The sequence below is a fragment of the Salvelinus alpinus genome, chromosome 5 (assembly GCF_045679555.1).
Source record: "Salvelinus alpinus chromosome 5, SLU_Salpinus.1, whole genome shotgun sequence".
NCBI classification, from domain to species: domain Eukaryota; kingdom Metazoa; phylum Chordata; class Actinopteri; order Salmoniformes; family Salmonidae; genus Salvelinus; species Salvelinus alpinus.
Genome location: NC_092090.1, coordinates 85086720 through 85099976, shown reverse-complemented (window position 1 = coordinate 85099976; position 13257 = coordinate 85086720). Strand labels below are relative to the sequence as shown.

The following is a 13257-nucleotide window of genomic DNA, read 5'->3' as shown; positions in this document are numbered from 1 at the left end:
AGGAAAAGTTGTATTAACTTGAATTACATGGAAAAATTGTAGTAACTTGAATTTCAATTAAGTTATGTTAACTTGAATTTCAAAGAAAAGTTATATTAACTTGAATTTCCAACACATATATGTACTGTGACATATAATAGAATGAGATATAGGATGAGAATGCCATGGTCAAGTCAGACGTAAGTCAGAAACTCCTGAATTTTATCAGAGATACTGATGTTCTTGTCCTTGTAAATTTGATCAGATTAACGGTTTTGTACAGATATTTATCAGACTCAAGTTACAAATGCTGGTAGACACTCAAATAGATCTCTGATAGTGCCGGTGTTGTGGCGAAAATCTCCCCCCTGACAGAATCCCCCCCCCCCCCCCTCGCGTGAACGATCATTGCTACGACTTGTTTGCTAGTTGAGATTTCTGCTCTTCTCTCCGTTGTCAGTTTAGTCTACATTTCACTGATCTTAGTAGCAGAAAGCACTTTTTTTTATGTGTCCTATGCTTTCTGCTACTAAGATCAGTGAAATGTAGACTAAACTGACAACGGAGAGAAGAGCAGAAATCTCAACTAGCAAACAAGGCGCAGCAATGAAGAATTGAGTGGCATATAGGTACATATAGGTACCTATAATATAGCACATCATTTGAATCGTGTACCTGAGCTATGGCATGCACCCTGGCCTATGGCCTATAGGGGCTACATCGTGTGTAAACATATTACTGAATGCACTGTATATAGCCTGCACCGTACTGTGCCCAACTCCAAGTTGGAGACACCCCTATAGATTTGTAGAGACAGATTCAGCTCAGTTAACCTAACGTAGTAGGCGTAAAAAGACGCCTGAGCGGAGTTCTCACTTCCGGATGTTAGCATCTTCTGTCGACTCCGCATTGGCTACAGCTCACTAGCGTCTATGTTCCTCAATTCAGACCAAGGCTACATCTTGTGCGTCAGTGCTTACGTCACATCGTGTCTGCACATGGGAAGAGCGCGCGACTCAGAACTGGTGTGTGTGTGTGTGTGTGTGGTGTGAAGGAGCCAAGGAGGCAGATTTATAACTCCATTTGTAAGGAGTCCAGCGGGTGAATGACATCCCTCCGCTGCAGTCAGGTGACATGTTATTGATTCAGTGCACACGCTGGCTAAAATCTTTATGGTTATGAAATACAGACTAATGATTTAATAAGGTGATGGAGGTTGGTACACAGCAGCTAAAGAGGGAATGATTGGTGACTGAGTAGGCTAGTGCCCCTATGCCCCGCTGTGCCAGTGGGATACATCAAATGTGATTTTAGCAGATGCTCACCTGGCTGTGCTGTCATTTAGTTTTTTAATTAACACACGACTTTCTATTCGAATACACTCAGGCTGTAAACCCAGCCCCATATCGCTCATGTTCGAGCTTATGCTGTTTGTCCGTTATACAAGGACACAAGTCTAAAGACAAGGCCTCAGGTGAATGACCAGGAGGAGAGGGGAGCGCTTTAACCCCTGACCATCTGGAGCAATCGCAGTAGAATTGGAACGATGGCTGGAGGGCGTATTCCTGACGGCGTCGACGATCTATAACATATGTTTTGATGCTGGTACGCGCGCCGCCTCTTCCTCAGTGCATTGACTGAACAACGCGACAATAGCCTAAACGGTGTGTGCTTTCGGCTCCATCGTTTCTGTTGGTTATCTATTCATCCACGGCTCTGAATCTGGCAGACCTGCACAGGACATGGTGTTTTGTGTGGAATTAGGCCTATCAGTGTCATCTGTCTGAGAGGCGGGAGAGGGAAAGAGAGAGAGAGAGAGAGAGAGAGAGAGAGAGAGAGAGACGGCGCAAAGGAATCCTTGGCATAAACACACGTCGGTGTCTCGATGTGATTTTGAGTGACTGGCTGCATTCTTGTGGAGACGAGCGGAACGGATAAACCCATTTTCATCGTCTCACCCATTTGCGCGGATAGCGGCTGGTGCATGCCCGTCTGGGTTGAGCATCTGACAGCGTCTCTTTCTGCTGGAGCTTGGCTGATCCGAGCTGTCCTGGGTCGGGCGTGGAGGGAGCCGAGATGAGCGCCTTTCGGAGGGGTAGCTGGGTGTCTCTGTTGGAGTTGTGTTGGGTATTAATGGGACTGTGGAGGCTCGGGGCCGCCTGCCCTGCGTCCTGCTCCTGCAGCGGGACCAGGATCGCCTGTGTGGACCAGGAGCGGGGCATCATGGCTTTCCCAGTGCTGCAGTCTGAGCTGGAGATGGACAACATCACGGACATGTGAGTCACTGTCAATGATCCATCATCACTGGACCCAACATATATGACAGACATAGCATGCCTGTCTTATTGGCACACAATAATGAGGTGAAAAAAGGCTATGCGTTTTAGGCTATAAATATGAGTAGAATTGAAGATTCAATCGAATGGTCAAGTCTCAGTCAGTAATTAGGCTATTTGAATTGGCCAATAAAACCTATTGTATAGTTTTTCAGGGGTGATCTTAGGAAAATAAATAAACAAGCAAAAAGCAACAATTATAGACAGTGTGTGTGTGTGTGTGTGTGTGTGTGTGTGTGTGTGTGTGTGTGTGTGTGTGTGTGTGTGTGTGTGTGTGTGTGTGTGTGTGTGTGTGTGTGTGTGTGTGTGTGTACACGCGCTCGCGTGTTTATGTCAGTGTGAGAGAGATGGGGACACCTGAACGGTGAGAGACTGTTGTGGTGCTATCGGTACCGATTGACGCTCTTCCGTGGCCCCGGGAAGAAACACAGCGGAGTGGGGGAGAGGTGTAGTGCTACTCCCGCAGAAACCCATACAGTAGCCTAGTTCAAATATTAGCAAATAGGCTACTACCCCCCAGACGTTTGGCTCCGATAATAGGCCCAAAAGCCTAGAAAGACTAGAATTTTCTATTCTGAGAAATGTATAGTTTAGGCCATTTTGCTTCCATTGTGAACTAAAACTAATAGGCCTAGACTAAATTAATCTCCACCCACGTTTCAGAGCTGTTCAGATTTAGCATAGCCTAATTGAAGACAAACAGAGAATCATCAGGGTTATTTTAAACAAAAGTAGGGCTACAGCATTTGGAATGCATGATGTTACGAGGACATGATGGGAGCGTCTTTCTAAAGACCATAGCCGATCCTTTGATATCCATAGCCTACTGTCACCGTTATAGGATTTTAAAGATACAATACAAGTAGCCTAACAATGTTTATTTTGTTTATATAATAATCGACTGTTAAAAATGACAATAATTAGACGACTTGAGTAAAGGTCTATTGGAAGGTTCCTCTGTATTTCCAAACGAATCTTAAACAAAAATCTCCCCGAAAAACACATATTTTAATATCGTTTGAAATGTGCTGCATACGCGTGCATTTGTCGTTCAGTGTTAGCCTACTACTTACTATTCTCTAACTTTTTTCCCCAATTTAATTTTTAACAGATATATTGCAAATCAGAGTAGCTTCTCATCCATCAATGACAAAGACCTGCATTATTACCGGAACCTCACGAATCTGTAAGTCTGTTATGTGATATTTTATACTTGTGGTCATGATGGAGCCCAGATTGGATTGGTGTTGGCATCCTAGGGCAATATGATGATGTTTTTGTGTATATTTGCTTTGCAGAACTGTGACTAACAGCAGGCTTACCTATGTCTCTCGACTGGCTTTCCAGAACAACCTCAAACTTCAGTATCTGTGAGTGGCTTTTATAAGGCTAAATGAATCTCAATTTGAAGGTCAAACTACAGTTCTTACAAAAATAATTGTATCTCGCAAGACAGACAAGAACAGTTGCTGGAATGGTTGTACAGTTTAGTATTTCTTTTGGATATGTCTTTCAACTAATCGTTGATAATAATGTACATTCTGATTGACAGGAATCTGAAAGACAACAACTTGTCATCTCTGTATTGGAGGATATTTCGACATTTAAACATATCAAATCTGTGAGTTGATTCTTTCACCCCCCGACTGACAATGTGTCATCATGGATAATAAAAAATAAGGAATAAAAAAACATTAGTGCATGTGTGCGCATACCTTCATACATGTGTGTGTTCGTGTCAGTGTGTGATTCAACACTGTGTTTCTGTGTGTGTAGGATTCTTTCAGGGAACCCGCTGCACTGTTCCTGTGAGAACATGTGGATGAAGCTGTGGCTGGGAGAGGAGGCTGATGTTCAGGAGCTCAAATGTATAGAGGAGGGTGGCGGGAGGAAACCTCTGACCAGGCTCAACCCCCCTCACTGTGGTAATGGCCCCAAAATACACACACACACGCACACCTCCCAATGGTCCTCAAAACACACACCGTGGATCTTATCTTTTTCCACAAACCACTTGCTTTAATTTAAAATATATCCTTCCCAGCCAAAATTTTTGAAAACAATCCCTTTAATTGCTTTTCTGAATAAACTCTCCTTAGATTCACATGCGGTATCATAATGACAAACCATTATGATTACCCACAAACCAAAGCTGGTCTAGGATCAATTCCCCCCTTCTACTCAGTAATACTCACCAGTGTGTGTTGATAACAAAGAGGAACCTGGGCCTGTACTAGTGTGCTCTGGGGCACAGAGGCTATATAACGACAATGATAACACTTATTGATCCGGCAGTCCAGTCTCCACTCCATTAGGCTGCTATTTTCCCCATCGCCACGGTTACTTGCAGGCCCCTGGAGAGACGGCAGGGGGACCCCTGTGTGAGTGACATATGAAGACGACTCAAGGGAGAGGCATGTGTACGATGCCCCAGGCCTGCCAGGCAGCTAAACACAATGAGAACCTTGCAAACCCCCCTTTTCTCAATTTTTCTCTCTCTCTCTCTCTCTCTCTCTCTCTCTCTCTCTCTCTCTCTCTCTCTCTCTCTCTCTCTCTCTCTCTCTCTCTCTCTCTCTCTCTCTCTCTCTCTCTCTCTCTCTCTCTCTCTCTCTCTCTCTCTCTCTCTCTCTCTCTCTCTCTCTCTCTCTCTCTCTCTCTCTCTCTCTCTCTCTCTCTCTCTCTCTCTCTCTCTCTCTCTCTCTCTCTCTCTCTCTCTCTCTCTCTCTCTCTCTCTCTCTTCTCTCTCTCAACATCTCTTTTTCAGGGCATCTCTGTCATTCTTTCTCTGTTCATATCTCCCGCTCTCCTTCTGTCATCCTGTACTATATGAAATCCACAGCTCAGTGCAGTAGTTTTCATGTGTTGGATTTAGAGGTTATCTGAGACTAAGCTATGGCCTTCACTGCTGCCTACCAATATTTATATTGGAGATGTTGATGCTGTAGGTTCTAGTGTCTAAAACTGGTTAGACTGGTTAGTTGGACACGTGGGTCACCTTCAAGTCACAGTCCCATCCTCTCCACCTTTGGTTGTGTTGTTGTCTCCACTTAGAGAGGCTCCAAACTGTGTCTAATTAATTTTATCTGAGTTGCGAGACACATGGAGTTGTAGTCTGTGTGTGACCACCGCCGTGTTTGTGCTGTGATTTTGAACTAAGATTGCATTGAATCTCCCCGTCGTTGTCATTGGCAGTGGTTCCCATGGCGACTCTGAGCCCGTCCAAGGTGACGGTGCAGGAGGGTGCTGATGTGGTGTTGACATGCAACACCTCCGGAGCGCCCTCTCCTGAGCTCATCTGGAACATGACCCCACTCGTCTCCTACAATGAGGTCAGTCACCACCGTCGCCCGCCACCAAAAATCCCATGTCTGCATCTCAAATGGCACCCTAGGTCAAAAGTAGTGCACTATATAGGGAATAGAATGCCATTTTAGATGCACCCATGAGTAGGGCCAGGAGTTTTACTGACCACGTGAGATGACCCGGAAAAACTCTGTGCCCATGTTACTAAGGCCTCTAACTTGGGCCCAGAGTTGTTCCTGCTCACGTAAGACTCCTGGACCTACCCATCAGCGACAACACTAATCCACCAGTTAAAGGCACATTCCTTCTGTTAAAGGGCGACTTCCTGATTTGGCCTCGTTTTAGATTTTGTTCATTAAGAAATGCTATGACTGATAGAGTTGGTTTCAGGGTGTGGTTTGATGTGGGTGTCTCTTGTGTGTGTTCGCAGGTGGGAAGAGTTAGCCAAATGATTTAGCCAATAAGCTTCAGCCGGCTGGTGTGCGACCGTTTCGATAGATTTTGGGATAGTTAGGGACCATCCATAAATTACACAATGTAAATGGCTCTTTTAGTTTCCTCATTAAATTCTTTCAATATTTGTAGTTGGTTTGAAGTTAAGTTATTGAAATTGGGAGCTATTGACCTTTTAAAATATTGTCCCATGTACATTGTATAATTTAGTGATGGTCCCTAACTAGCCCCATAGGGATATCAAATGTCAAACCAAATTGACCATGGGCATTATGATCATCTCTTAATTGATTATTACTTTATGGGTGCTGCCAGCTGTGGGCATGTGGGCAGGATTGAAATAAACCAAACCCAAGGAAAACTGTTATGGTACCCTTGATTCCTTGACACCATTTTTTACTATCATTTCGCAAATCTCAGTTTTGGACGAGACTGACTTTATGACCAAAATTATACTATTTACACTATGTAGTCAATTTTGACAATATAATACATTTTTCTGACTCATATCGATGTCACATGGGCCATTTTCAGAACGAGAAGTTGCTTTTTAGTGGCAGTCGCTCTTTAAGACAGAGAATCTGGCAGCCTATTTAGTCAGAGGTGCAAATGTAAAAATAAGTGGTATTTATTTAACAGTAAAGTTGATGAGAAGACTGGATCCAGAGATGTATTTACAAAATATACAAAGGCAGAAAAATTTACAAACATTTGTTAACAGAAAGAATTAACTTGAAAAAACAAACTTACTTGGCCAATAGCAGAATTACCTCAGCTCGAAGGAAGACTAAGGTAAAACGCCTATAAACTCACACGTCTGAGTATATGGCAGAGTTATAGCATCAACATGTTGCCTAGACAAACAGCTCTACATGAATGAGGTGAACAAGGATCCTAAAAGGACCTACCCTTACCTGGCATAAACCATTCTCACCTTTAAACAGATCAATTCTTAATGAACAGGGATAATATACACTTTAACGGCAGTACTGTTTCACACTATATATATATTTTACAATGACCTTGGCCAGCTTTATATAATGCAGATATTTTAACACTGAGGCTTTTAACCAATTATTAACCAGCATTGGCCTATAATGTTACTTGCTAATCTAGGCGTAACACCATTTGTTTAGCATAGGTGCTCAGAAGAACCAACACTGTGTCAAAAATTAACAAGACACTAGGGAAGGATATCTGTTTAGAAATGGTTAACAATAATCTTACAATAGCACTAATAACCAGCAACAGGTGTTGTGTTGAAAAATTGTTTCAAAATAGTTGTGGATGTGTAAAAGCATTGGTAATATGGATGAGGTGGGTGCCTGACTCACTGTGTCTCTGCATGGTCCTCTGCAGATTGAGGCCTCAGGGCAGGTGTCTGAGCTCCATCTCTATAACCTCTCCTCACTGGACAACAACTGTAAGATCACCTGCAGCGCTGAGAACATTGTGGGCGAGAATGAGTCCTCAGTCTTCCTCGACATCCTCTGTGAGTTCCAAACATGACTCTAGACATGGAGGGACTAGAATGAGAATAATACCGTTGTCTTAACTAGTTTTTCTTCTGGACCATGTTTTGTGATCATGTTTTGTCCCCTTTTGCTTCTCCCTCGATCTTTCTCACTCACCCGTCCTCTCTCTCCCTCTCTCCCTCCCCCAGTTCCCCCTAACATCAGTAAATTGAGTGATGCCTACTCGGACCACCACTGGTGCATCCCATTCAGTATGTCTGGGAACCCAAAACCTGATCTCCGCTGGCTGTTAAACGGGGAGCCGGTAAATGAGGGACCCTACATCATGACTATGATCCATGACTTCTCTGAGAGGGAGTACCACGGCTGCCTGCAGCTGGACAGCCCCACACACATCAACAACGGACCGTACACTCTGCTGGCCAGCAACAAGTACGGACAAGACCGCAAGACCGTCGAGGCTCACTTCATGCTTGACCCCTTTGATGGAGGTATGTGGTGTGTAGTCAACCCCTATCCCACTTGTGTCAATCTGAGAGGATTGGATAGTCTGTAATACGGCAACAATTCCACCTGGCCTATCAAAGGGCAAAATGGAGCTATTACCATATTGCTAACACCTATATGTCCAATCCTCTCAGATCTACTCAAGTGTTTAGGGGGTAGGGGCTAGGGGTCAAATTACACTTAGGACAGGGGTGTCAAACTCAATTCCTAGAGGGCTGTGTGTCTGCTCATTTTTGTTAATTATTTTTCAATTTGTGTCCAATTAGACCTAGACAACCAGTTGAGGGGAGTTCCTAACTAATCTATGACCTTTATTTCTCAATCAAGTACTTTTTGTATTTTACCCAACAGGAACAGTGACAGAACCACTTTACTATGGTGAGTGGCTCTTCAAATATTTACATGCAACATTGACTGTCTAAATCGCTCATTGAACTGTTGAGAATCATTCAATGTTCTTTACTTTCCTGAATACCAGATGTCTTGACACTAAAGATGATTGACTTGAGAAGACTGATTTCTGAGGTTTGCTTTTTGTGTTATTGAGTGTTAATAGTTTATTTTCTGTTCCCTCTCCTCACACCCTGGATCTGGGCACCACAGACCCAACTACAGGTATAGTTACTCTCCCGTCACATTACCCAATCACACAGCAGAGGTTAACAAGTACATAGGCCTATGTCACTCTGACACTCAGAGGGAACACTTTACTTGAAAGGTAACTATATAAGGACTTCATAACACATTCATTACCCAACCCATATATACTGCATTCATAAGTAGCACATGCTTATGTCAACAACCACAAGACATAATACAAACATTGTTATGAAGTGCTTTTGTAGGTATCCCTCAAGTAACGTGTTACCCACAGGGACAGGGACATTTAATCAACTTCACTATAAATGAGGGATACTGTAGCATCTTCTGTCTTCTCTGCTCTTTGAAAACAGAGGACACACCTCTAGAGCCACCAGAAGACAGAGTTGCTGTAAGTCACACTCTAAGTCACCTCTTTATGTGTGTGTTTGTGGGAGCCTGTAACTTGTGGGGGCAGTGCTTATAACATTTTGTTTATGTTTTTATACAATATGTTTTACCACTACTTTTAGTAGTCGTACTACTATCTAGTATGTTTAGGGTTGACAGTGTGTTTAAGTTTTATATTTCATGTTTTTATATGGTAGGTGTATCTTGGTGGTAGTAGGCTACACACTGTGACACATTGTATTTTGGAGTGGTAGTGGTGGTCCTAGCTCAACAGCTTTGTCATTCTTTCAGGTATATGTGGTCGTAGGGATTGCAGCAGTAGCCTTCATGGGTTTTCTATTGATGCTGGTCATCTTGAAATTCGGGGGAAACTCAAAGTTTGGAATCAAAGGTAAGTCCCTTTACACAGTATACTACTGTAGCCTATGTCAATTATCTCTCCAATCTGAAATTGCACCCTATTCCCTATATAGTGCACTTATTTTGGCACTGGCACAGAATAGGAAGTAGGGTACCATTTGGGATAAAACCATAGAGTGGGGTCTGAATGGTGGTAAAGAGGTACTCAGACATTTCTAGTGAATAACATGCATGTGGATCTCCGTCTCAATGTCTCACTATACCTTGTTCCATACTAATCATCCGCCCATGCAGATAACGCTGCACTGTAGCTCGTCTCTGTCTTTACTGATGCTGCTATTGTATAACGCAGAGGGACTGAAGAGGATTTAGATACTAACCTATATTAGGAATAACAATAGAGGTGTAAACTGACTGTCACTCAAATCACTTATGTTGTATTGTTTGTACTAATAATTAACCATACTGGGAAATGATATGAGGATCAAAGTGTGACTATGAATTCAAAAATACCTTTTGAACGCTATCCTGAAATCCTCTATTTACAATGGATTGAATTCCGACCTGAGTGTGTGTATTTTGAATGAGATTGTGTGTGTAGGAGTATGGGAAGGCCAGGGCTGCCTCAGTGTGGTCAGTTATTTTGGTGCTGATTGATTTATTGCCCCTCTGAGGGGGACGGGTGTGAAAGGAAGAGAGGGGGAGAAGTGGTATCTCCTTTCCTCTGCGGAAGTGGAGGATGAGGTTCCACTGGAGGCGTCAATTCCTCTCCTTCCTCTGTACGTGTATGTGTGTGCTTTTCTGCGTGCACGTGTGAGTATCTGAGTAGGAAGTTAGCTGGAGTTTCAGCGTTGTGTGTATCTGAGCAGGAAGTTAGCTGGAGTTTCAGCGTTGTGTGTATCTGAGTATGAAGTTAGCTAGAGTTTCAGCGTTGTGTGTATCTGAGTATAAAGTTAGCTGGAGTTTCAGCGTTGTGTGTATTTGAGCATGAAGTTAGCTGGAGTTTCAGCATTGTGTGTATCTGAGTATGAAGTTAGCTAGAGTTTCAGCGTTGTGTGTATCTGAGTATGAAGTTAGCTGGAGTTTCAGCATTGTGTGTATCCGAGTATGAAGTTAGCTGGAGTTTCAGCATTGTGTGTATCTGAGTATGAAGTTAGCTAGAGTTTCAGCGTTGTGTGTATCCGAGTATGAAGTTAGATGGAGTTTCAGCGTTGTGTGTATCTGAGTATGAAGTCAGCTGGAGTTTCAGCATTGTGTGTATCTGAGTATGAAGTCTGCTAGAGTTTCAGCATTGTGTGTATCTGAGTATGAAGTTAGCTAGAGTTTCAGCGTTGTGTGTATCTGAGTATGAAGTTAGCTGGAGTTTCAGCGTTGTGTGTATTTGAGTATGAAGTTAGCTGGAGTTTCAGCATTGTGTGTATCTGAGTATGAAGTTAGCTAGAGTTTCAGCGTTGTGTGTATCTGAGTATGAAGTTAGCTGGAGTTTCAGCATTGTGTGTATCCGAGTATGAAGTTAGCTGGAGTTTCAGCATTGTGTGTATCTGAGTATGAAGTTAGCTAGAGTTTCAGCGTTGTGTGTATCCGAGTATGAAGTTAGATGGAGTTTCAGCGTTGTGTGTATCTGAGTATGAAGTCAGCTGGAGTTTCAGCGTTGTGTGTATCTGAGTATGAAGTCTGCTAGAGTTTCAGCATTGTGTGTATCTGAGTATGAAGTTAGCTAGAGTTTCAGCGTTGTGTGTATCTGAGTAGGAAGTTAGCTAGAGTTTCAGCGTTGTGTGTATCTGAGCAGGAAGTTAGCTAGAGTTTCAGTGTTGTGTGTATCTGAGTAGGAAGTTAGCTAGAGTTTCAGCGTTGTGTGTATCTGAGTATGAAGTTAGCTGGAGTTTCAGCATTGTGTGTATCCGAGTATGAAGTTAGATAGAGTTTCAGCGTTGTGTGTATCTGAGTATGAAGTCAGCTGGAGTTTCAGCGTTGTGTGTATCTGAGTATGAAGTCTGCTAGAGTTTCAGCATTGTGTGTATCTGAGTATGAAGTTAGCTAGAGTTTCAGCGTTGTGTGTATCTGAGTAGGAAGTTAGCTAGAGTTTCAGCGTTGTGTGTATCTGAGCAGGAAGTTAGCTAGAGTTTCAGCGTTGTGTGTATCTGAGTAGGAAGTTAGCTAGAGTTTCAGCATTGTGTGTATCTGAGTATGAAGTTAGCTAGAGTTTCAGCGTTGGGTGTATCTGAGTATGAAGTTAGCTAGAGTTTCAGCGTTGTGTGTATCTGAGTATGAAGTTAGCTGGAGTTTCAGCGTTGTGTGTATCTGAGTATGAAGTTAGCTGGAGTTTCAGCGTTGTGTGTATCTGAGTAGGAAGTTAGCTAGAGTTTCAGCGTTGTGTGTATCTGAGTATGAAGTTAGCTGGAGTTTCAGCATTGTGTGTATCTGAGTATGAAGTTAGCTAGAGTTTCAGCGTTGTGTGTATCTGAGTATGAAGTTAGCTGGAGTTTCAGCGTTGTGTGTATCTGAGTAGGAAGTTAGCTAGAGTTTCAGCGTTGTGTGTATCTGAGCAGGAAGTTAGCTAGAGTTTCAGCGTTGTGTGTATCTGAGTATGAAGTTAGCTGGAGTTTCAGCGTTGTGTGTATCTGAGTATGAAGTTAGCTGGAGTTTCAGCGTTGTGTGTATCTGAGTATGAAGTTAGCTGGAGTTTCAGCGTTGTGTGTATCTGAGCAGGAAGTTAGCTGGAGTTTCAGCGTTGCCTGCAGGAACTTTCACCACGCGTCTCTGTCTCTTCACTGCAGTTTCTATTCTCTCCTTTCTGATGGAGGAAGTGACACTCCTGTCACTCAAAATCATGATCCACACTAAAATAAAATGTCTGGGAAACTTGAAATGCCCAAGACACACACTTTCACTATTATGACCCACATACCGCAATCTTTATAAAGACACATTGGAGCCAAGTGAAGACTGACTGATCTCCTACTGTGTATGACTAAAGAAGTGCTGCCTTCACAAGGGGCTTGTATTCCTTCTCACTGCAGTCCTTGTATGTAATGTATCCTGCTCATAGGCTGGTGTACAGAAGTGTAAAGCAAAAGACTTTCCCAATCCACTAACATTTAGCTAATGTACACACACACAACAGACAAAAGGTGTGAAGAGACCATACTGAACCCTGTTCTGTTTGTGCTCAGTCAACTGTTCAGGAGCATGTGAGACATCTAGACACACTTTCTCTGGATGCCTCGGTGCACAACACACACACACACACACACACACACACACACACACACACACACACACACACACACACACACACACACACACACACACACACACACACACACACACACACACACACACACACACACACACACACACACACACACTGTAAAAGGGTGTACATGGTGGAATACATGATTCAAATTAACCTGTTACTCCTCTTCTGTCATCAATAAGATGTGGTGTACAGTAAGGATCAGAGGTTACTCTTTTTTACTCTACACTGTTTTATGTGCGTGTAGATTTAAGTTATTGTATTTTACAATTTGTGAGAGTTAATAGGAGTGTGTGTGTGTGTGTGTGTGTGTGTGTGTGTGTGTGTGTGTGTGTGTGTGTGTGTGTGTGTGTGTGTGTGTGTGTGTGTGTGTGTGTGTGTGTGTGTGTGTGTGTGTGTGTGTTTTCAGAGAGTTAAGGAGGCAGATTTCTGTGTTACCAATTTAGAAAATGTAGTCTCCATATAGAATAAGTTCTAAATACTTTTCTGTGATGGGCATCATAGAAAAATAAGTTTGTCAGGTATTGGTCAAATGTTCTAAATCTGTGTTTGTTTGCCAAAATACATTTTAATTAGAGTATCTGAAATGGTCTTTACA

General features: G+C 42.9%; 1 protein-coding gene across 1 annotated transcript in view; it reads left to right on the top strand.

Annotated features, from left to right (window-relative positions):
* Nucleotides 1-1192: 1192 nt before the first annotated feature.
* Nucleotides 1193-13257, top strand: part of ntrk2a (neurotrophic tyrosine kinase, receptor, type 2a) — a 53211-nt gene continuing 41146 nt past the window's right edge. The window contains exons 1-12 of the mRNA XM_071403910.1: nt 1193-2255; nt 3427-3501; nt 3614-3685; nt 3868-3936; nt 4092-4240; nt 5508-5644; nt 7431-7563; nt 7735-8037; nt 8411-8431; nt 8657-8668; nt 9007-9044; nt 9335-9434. Coding sequence (XP_071260011.1) covers nt 2056-2255; nt 3427-3501; nt 3614-3685; nt 3868-3936; nt 4092-4240; nt 5508-5644; nt 7431-7563; nt 7735-8037; nt 8411-8431; nt 8657-8668; nt 9007-9044; nt 9335-9434 — 1309 coding nt within the window. The 5' untranslated portion in view covers nt 1193-2055. The remainder of the gene's footprint in view (nt 2256-3426; nt 3502-3613; nt 3686-3867; nt 3937-4091; nt 4241-5507; nt 5645-7430; nt 7564-7734; nt 8038-8410; nt 8432-8656; nt 8669-9006; nt 9045-9334; nt 9435-13257) is intronic.